Source organism: Medicago sativa, chromosome 4 (assembly GCF_051527215.1).
Source record: "Medicago sativa cultivar Bolivia chromosome 4, Bolivia_mono, whole genome shotgun sequence".
Taxonomy (NCBI): Eukaryota; Viridiplantae; Streptophyta; class Magnoliopsida; order Fabales; family Fabaceae; genus Medicago; species Medicago sativa.
The window spans coordinates 81,361,505-81,370,136 of NC_140752.1; the positions used below are offsets into that span (position 1 = coordinate 81,361,505).

An 8,632-nucleotide genomic window follows, 5' to 3' on the forward strand; every position below is an offset into this window, starting at 1 on the left:
ATTTTTTTTTTTTTTGTAAATTGTAACTTTTATGATTATATAGTATGAGTAATCAATGTTTTTTTTAAGTATTTTACACGCATATAAATTTTAATATAAATATTTTGTTAACGTATCTTAGCCGTATCGAATCCTAAATTTTAAAAATTTCGCGTATTCGCGTACCCGTATCTTATCGTACCCGTATTGCACTACGTATCCGGGCTTCATAGCTTTTAACCATACTCTCAACCAATATTTTATTATTTTCATACTTATACTCATTTTTATGAGGCATACTCAAATTAAAAGTCATAGATTGCTATTGGTGAACAATTTTAATACAGTGTTTATACCAAAATTATTTAAATGTATTTTCATTGATAAATTTTTAAATAACACAATAATATAAGGTTATTTATGTCATTTATAAAATTCATCTCTTTCTTTCCTCTTTTACTTTCAGCCTTACCAAACAACCAACAAATCATCTCACTTTCTTCTTACTTTCTTTCCTTTAACCTTCTTTCCTCTATCTTTCTTTCCTTTCACTATCCAAACATACCCTTAGACTTGATCAATATAACAAAAAGACAACATCCAAAGATTGTCATTATTATCTATACAAAATGATTTTCAATAGGAGTATTAGCTATTAGCTATGCTAAACATTTGAGAGAAAACAAAGACCTCAAAAAAGGATCACTGACAAAGATCAACTATTAGATTAGAGTCATCCTATTGTCTCGCATGGATCAAAAATAAATTGAAGTTGATTGTTTAGACATCAATTGTATCTTAAGCAATCTCAGAATTGTTTGTGTGATGATACTGTAGATTAATAATAAGTGTTATATTTTAGTTCAAGCTAAAATAGTATGAAGAAGAGTAACTTACCAATTACCAGTACTTCTGTTCATCATTATGGTGCATGAAATGAAGTTTATTTAACACGCAAACTTACATGTATTGAAATATACGTGAGTACTCGTGATTCACTGGCAGGGTTTAGAAGTTCTAAGAATGTTTTCTTTTATACAGGATTATCTTTGTAACAAAGTATAAGCAAAAACATTCAAAAAATTAAGCGTATTTTCCAAACTAACAAATAGATAGCATTCGGAAAATATTTTAAAAGAGTATTAATGTAAAAATACTTCAGCATGATAGACTCATTGGAGAACATGCACAGCATCAACATAATATTATTTACATGATGTGCCCAAGATGGTGAAACATAAACATTGCAATATCATGTGCAGATAGATTCTTGCATTATTCCATTTCCACTAAGCAAAAGCAAAAAGATACTTACACAAATTAAATTTTAAATTAATAGAGATTAAACAAAGAATTAAGAAAGCTATTTACAATGTACGAAACAAACTACGTGGTCAGCCATCAAAAGATATTACAAAAAGGTTAATAGTATGTTTGGAACTGAGACTCGCTTAGATTTCTTGCGTCCCAAAACCTTTTTGACGTGTTTTTTCTGAAGCTATGAATTGTAGCTTGAACCTAAACGTGTGTCCAGCACTTTCCGATTGCATATACAAACATATACTAACGTTCTTGAGATTGAGTAAATAGTAATGTTTCTCATGTCTTCTCTTCAAGCAATGGTGCTGTGGTTGCTTGAAGATATTACAAAAAGGTTAACCTTCTTGGGATTGAGGTTCTGCGGTCTTCTCTTCAAGCAACGGCGCAGTGGTTGTTCCTTCTACATTTGATACATGATGCTCACTCTCTTCATTAAATTTATCCACACTATGCAAAAATATTCCTGTGGCAACAAAGTATCATGACAATGAGATAAATATGTTTTCTATATTAAAAAAACCATGCTATTATATGATGCTACAGCAATGAACTTAGTAATGTGAACACTTTGTATCAGATCAAAACAAGTTTCCATGATGACTTACCAATAAACCATATTGCAGCTGCAGGAAAAAATATTGTTGTTAGAATCAACGCGGTAGTTCTCCAGTTGTTAATATGATCCTGTGTGCATAGAGCCGCCATCAGAATATTGTACTGTATGTGCACAATAATGTGTAATAAGATTTGTAAAATTGTAACTAATACACCTAAAAATGCTAACCTGGACAACTCCAACAAGAGGCGCGGAAGGAACATCTCCGAAAATATGAATAGCTACAGTAGACATAGCCATTGATAGTGGCCTCAAACTTGGCTTAACACAATGGAGACATACATAATTCACGGGACCCTGAAAGAAAAAATAGTAAGAATTTACGAATAAAAATAAGTGTTTGGATACACCATCTCTACATTCTACATCATCATTTTGATATCAAAATTCACAAACTAGAATTCATGTTTGTCAAAATCACATTATTCCTCAATTTTGTCCTCTTTTGTAATTTTTTAAATTAACTTCTATAGTACATAGATAAGTATAATTTCATATTCAAAAGTAAATTTACCTAACATCTTTTAATATTACTCTTGGAGCAAAACACTAATTATTTCAAATTACATTATACTCAGAAGTGGCTATACAAATATACAACAGTCATCCAAACACAACATTAGGTTTGGAAGAGCAAGTTTGTGATTAACTTCCCAGTTATATAGGTGATTTACATAAGAAGACTGAAATACAATAATTCATAGAGAATATGATTACTATTTACTAGAGAATTTCAAGATATTCAGCTAACAGATGAATGAGACAGAGTTGCTAAAATACCAATAAATGAGAAGCATGTATATAGTTTAGGCAGCATGTATTACTTATAAACAATCGAACATGAAGTTTTCTTCACATAGAGAAGGGAAGTACCTGAGTGGCAAAAACAAGTAGTTCACCAATAGCAAAAAGAGCTAGGAAGCCATACATGCTTTTGAATGTGAAGGCACCAAAACAAAACGCACCACCGACTAATGTTGTCAATGAGAGAAGCTGAAAAGAGTTCAAGGTAACTAGTTAGGATGGAGCAATGGAATTTACAGGAGAGACTTAGGAAGGAAATAACTTTATATGTTAGATACAACTCAGGAAGATATTTCCGTAGAATTAGCAGTTTAAAAGTGTTAATCCAGTTACCTAACTTATTTAAATATTCAATGTTCTCATCAAATAAAAAACTGAATTAGGAAATGCATAAACATGAATATAAATTATGCTAGAGTGCACACTATAATTCATATACCAACCTTAAATGCATTTGATAGGGTGTTAGTCATGTAATCAAGAACAAGGCCTCCTGCTAAAGTGCCCAATATTCCGCATACAATTGTAATTCCTCCAAATATCATATCTGCATTAGTCTGACAAAGTAAACAATTGTTAATAAAATAATTTTATACCGATTAACATTGTGTTTACCAGAAAATTAGGTATCGGGCATATACTTATTTTAAACAAGTAACAATGAAAGAAGGATAAAATTTTATCCACACTCTTGGCATTAGATGAAACAAAATCTCACCATGTTATATATACTATAACCAGCTTTGGGGCCCCAATACGAGTAAGCACCGATGACAAAGTTGTATGCTATATAACCTGAAAATAGGAATTCAGTAACAATTAAATAAAGAGACATGATAAAATGGCGTGATTGTAAAAAATAGTTCATATATAGGTAGAGGAGAATGGTATATGAAGTTTTTAAGTAAGCTAGTCATAATGAAGCTTCTAAGATGAATTTAAAGACGACGACAAATTAAATAAATATGAAGAAAGGAGTTGATGCATACCTAGAACGTTGACGACGAAAACCTTATCAGACAAAAGTTCTTTCATATCTTTCAGAAATATTGAGAGCTGATTTAATATTCTGTTTGCATGTTTTGGCCTATATAAGAGTCACAAAAAATAATTTATGTACATCAGTCACTTAGAGATGGATGCCACACACTTGGAGATACAATAAATCAATAGCAATAAAAGTTTTAAAAGGATTGAGGGATAATCATTCTCAGCTGGAGGGAATTTTATCCTTATAATAGCTGAGAAATATTGACAGGATAAATGCATCTGTAAGCACTATAACGGCAAATCAATCATAAACTCAAAAATATAGAAACCACTATGTAAATCAAGGATAAAGGTGAAGTTCTCACTTGGAGTTGGAAGGTTCATGCGACTCGTTGTTTCTATTTGAAGCCTCCCCATCTGTCCATCAAAAAAGATAACTTTGTTAAGTCCAATGATGAGATATTGTGATTCAGAAGTAAACCAATAAAACAAAAACCTAACATCTCCGGTAATTGAAAGACATGGGTGAGAATTTGAGCTTGTCCTAGAGAAAAATTATGTTATATTCCCACAGACATGAAAGGGGAAATATTGCAGTTAGCACTTCAAGCATACACAATATTAAATCTTAGGACCAAAGGAGTAATTTTGGTTAGTACATGCTTACATCATTATAAAACAAAATGTCTAATCCCTCGCTTGCCTTTGAAAATGGACAAAAGAAAGGATCAGAGAACAAGAGAAGTATACCTAATTGTTGATGGAAAATTATTTGGAGAACATTCACAACAATCAGGGTTTAATGGCAAAATTTAGATTCGTTTTATCCCCTTTTTCAGATATAGAAATTAGATTCTTTTTATCCCCTTTTTCAGATTTAGAAAGATTACAACAATACTGGAAACATGTTATAGAAAAGAAGGATCGGAAATCATCATAAAAAAAGAAATACAACACGGGAGAAAAAATCAGGTAAACAATAAACTCAAAAAAGCACAAAGGAATAACACAAGTACGTCCAACATGAAATGAGTTAGTAAAGGTCTCTAGTAAATTTTTCAAATTTTTGTACGAGTTGTGTAAATATAGATTGGTGTGGAATATCCACCATGTAGTAACACAACATGCACATATTTCTAAATTTAAATTATTTTCAAGTGGGGGATTTGCTTAAATCCCCGCCAAACTAGTCTAAAACATAATAGTACCTTGAACTCCCAAAGGAACTGTCTCAACTGCCAGCACTTTTTTTGAATCAGCAGGGACAAAACCTGTATCCAAAGTAGTTTAGAGATCGAAAACAATATCAAGGTGCCACAATAAATAAATCAATGCAAGATGAAAATGTGCACCTTTTAACTGCAAAGGCTTCATAACAAATCCCAAAATAGCAAATGGAAGCATCAAGATAGCCTCCACCCAAAACGCATAACGCCAACCAAAATGACTTCCAACCTGTTTATGAACAATGAAAGGATAAAATCAGAGGAAAGTTCAAAAACAAGTAAAAAAATATGACAAGGGAGAAAAAAAAATTCCATAAGTTTATTGTGACAAGCTATATATTCTTACTCTTTTAATTACCTCACCTGTTTAAGATATTTCTTATCTGAAACGAATTTTACTTTTTCAGTTTTCAAAAGATTGAAAGAGAAATATTACACTGACATCCTATTTTTCTTTTTTATCTTTCCTTACTACTGAAATAAAATAATGGTATTAAAACTAAATGAAAACTTACCACTCCACCATATACATAGCCAATTGCATATCCTCCTGGTATACACATGTAAAATATAGAAAGCCACACTGTTTTCTGATACATACACCAATATAAGAAGGTTAGAACCATAAAGAAAATAGGCAGCAAACGCAATACCATATAATATAAAATATTCCAACTGTTAAGAAGGTAAGAAAACATCAGTCAGTGTTGCCAGATTATATCTACAAAACATTGAAATGTTGAATAGAAGCAAACTAATCTAAACTCGCTTAGACCAAATTTCCATAGTGATTTGAGTTATAATACTCAGCATTAATGCTTAATAGAATTGAATAAAACTAAAACACTTGAGTCAATTTATTAATATACAGTGACACTTTACAAATTAAAACAAATATTTGCGAATTAAGTCCAAAATGCAATTATACCAAAGCAAATAGTCTCACAATTTAAAAGGTATCAATGACCCAATGAAGGTATCATAATTAACAGCAAACTCGTTGAAGCTTCAACTGACCCAAAATCCCACAAAATGATTGCTTCTTGGTTTAACTAAAATATGAGGCCTAAATATGAGCACAGTAGACGATGGAAACATTCTTCAAGTCAGAAAGCATGAGACAGTTTTTAGGGAAAGCAACAAACCTGTGAAGCTGGGGCGTTATCATCAATGAAAGGTGCTGCAAGACTTATAAATGAAGCCTCACCAACACCAACGAGCCTAGAGAGAATAAGAAAAAAAATAAGGGAAAAAATAAGAATATCAGATGGTTCTTACACTTAGAACTATTATGTAAGTGGTCAATATAAAAACCATAAAACTTGAAAAATAATCGGAGAAAACACTTACATGCGACATAATGTAATGGACCAGAAATTGAAAGAAAGACCACAGCATAAGGTTGCAACAGTCCAAACTGACAAACCAACTCCAATAAGTCTAAAGGGGTTTACACTGCAAAATATAGGAATGATGTAAATATTAACATATTTTATAATATAGATAGATCACATAAATGGTATGTGCATGTACTAGAAAGAGAAGGTCCAAAGTTCTCAGTATTGGGTTATTACAATTTGTATAGATACTTAAATTTTATAAAAAGTAGGGCGGAATAAAATGATAAGGCATTCTTATCAATGTAAGATGAAAAACGTGCTGAAGAATATTTCTTTCTTCAACCACTCTTAATACTCATATCAATGATACTAGTATTGCTTTGTTTGTGAATCAAGGACATATTGGATTTCAATATGATTGACCGATTGTTGTTTAAAGCATGTTTAGATTTCAGAAGTTTCATAATTACATTCATTGACAACATACCTAGCATTAAGAAGTCAAATAATAAAGATAAATAAAGCCCAGAGAACTCAATGAGCCACGTAGTAATCATTGATTCACACGTTCAAGGTATTTATTTAAGGTATCATTGTGGGAATATGTAACAGTTATTTCAACATAAACGGTCATTACCTCTTTGAAAGAGATGCAAATATTGGAGAAGCTATAAGAAGTCCAACCATAAAAGCAGATGAGAGAACTCCATCTTGAAAATTGTTCAAGTTAAAATCCCCCCTACACGGAAGTACAAAACAACATTGTCAAGAAATACTACTACAGAGTTCTGAAAAATTTAGGTCTTCATATATTACAGTACACTATCATGGTATGAAACACAAGGAAAAGCTCATACAGGCAACAACAATAGCTATCTTGCAGAAAATAAATTGAATTATCTATCTATGTCTTTAATGCTTCTTTTCTTGAGAAGCATACATTACGCCATAAATTGAACTATCTATGTCTTTAAATACAACAACAACAACAATTAAGCTTTATCCAACTAAGTGGGATCATCTACATGCATCAAATTACGCAATATTGTTCAATCATAAACCATATATTGGTTCAACTCACTAATCTGCAAGTACTTGCTAATAGTTTCTCTTAGTTTTTCTAGGACATTCTTTGCATCTCGTGATCTTCCTATCCTTCATTTGATCTACTCTCCTTACTACCGAATCTACATGTCTTCTCTCTACATGCCCAAAATGGGAAAACATATTTACCACCAAAACCTTAATCTCAATTCCCTTCTTCCATTAAAGTAATAACTTAACTAAATATTGCCAAGATTGCATTTTTAATTCACAGGTTGCTTTTTTGTTTTAAATTCTTTGACAACCATGTAATACATGACTCTTTGTGTAACAAAAAACATAAATCATGACAATTTAAAATATTAACCTAAACTTATTCAATAATTCAATCAAAAGAACATAGTATATAGTGTCAATTAATTAAAGTTAAACTTACTGAATTCCTGTTCCAGACTTGCAGATACCATCAGTGCAAGTCCCACGATGTCCATTAACACCATTGCTAGCTATTGCTCCTCGGTCCAAATAGTTCAACATGTTAATCACACAAAATATAGCCAGTAACCTACACAACATAATAAAAAAAAATTAATATTTCAAATACATAAAACATCAATTTTTAAATTCCAGTTAATTTTAATCTACATTAGTCAAATACCAATCATCAACAACATTCAAAAAAACCCCACAACCAATAAAATGAAATTAGGGAAAACAAAAACAAACCCAGAATTATAAACCCTCAAAAATAAATACCCAAATCAAAAAAATTCAAAATTTCCTTGCTTTTCAACGTTTTTTTTTAAACGGATCTATCAACAAAAAAGGGGTGAAAAGGGTAAATTACCTTTTTGGTGTAAACCAAGAAGTTGCAGGAATCATGGTGGACTTGGGGACCATGTTTGGTTCCACAGAAGAAGGAACAGGGTTAGGTGTTGAAGAAGAAGTTGTTGTTGAAGGTTTCGGTTCATGTTCAGGTTTTTGTGCCATTCCAATAATATATAATATTATATTATATTATTATAGTTTGACAATGACACTTGAATTAATTATTAATTAAGAATAGAAAATGGAGGTTGAAGGTAACAAAAGCAAGCCAGGTAGAAAGAAGAAGGTTTATTGGTGTTCTTCTTCCTTCACCCCCGCAGCTTCGAAACTCTCTTGTTCTTGTTCTTGTTCTTGTTGACAACGATGTTGGTGTCGTCAAAGTGACGAGGATGTGGATGGATTATCCTTTATTTGGGTAATGTATGGAACAGAATTCATTTTGTTATTTAAATTCGCATATGATTGGGATTTGCTGTAACAGATTC

General features: G+C 31.6%; 1 protein-coding gene across 1 annotated transcript; it reads right to left on the bottom strand.

The window, feature by feature from the left end:
• Positions 1-1,154: 1,154 nt before the first annotated feature.
• Positions 1,155-8,632, bottom strand: LOC146932573 (putative sphingolipid transporter spinster homolog 2). Its single transcript, XM_085704274.1, has 16 exons — positions 8,167-8,632; positions 7,756-7,884; positions 6,913-7,014; positions 6,286-6,390; positions 6,081-6,156; positions 5,451-5,525; positions 5,062-5,164; positions 4,918-4,980; positions 4,075-4,126; positions 3,709-3,806; positions 3,438-3,514; positions 3,163-3,276; positions 2,789-2,908; positions 2,084-2,212; positions 1,905-1,983; positions 1,155-1,762 (listed from the first exon to the last, which is right to left on the bottom strand). The coding sequence occupies exons 1-16, from the start codon at positions 8,307-8,309 to the stop codon at positions 1,635-1,637; spliced, it is 1,593 nt and encodes a 530-aa protein (XP_085560400.1). The 5' UTR covers positions 8,310-8,632; the 3' UTR covers positions 1,155-1,634.

Excerpts from the sequence above, each read along its gene's own strand:
- LOC146932573 (XM_085704274.1), bottom strand. The coding sequence starts at position 8,309 with ATGGCACAAAAACCTGAACATGAACCGAAACCTTCAACAACAACTTCT. Across the intron at positions 6,391-6,912 it reads TTTGCATCTCTTTCAAAGAG|TGTAAACCCCTTTAGACTTA; the intron begins GTAATGACCGTT and ends TATATTTTGCAG. Across the intron at positions 3,807-4,074 it reads CATGAACCTTCCAACTCCAA|GCCAAAACATGCAAACAGAA; the intron begins GTGAGAACTTCA and ends ACTCTTATATAG.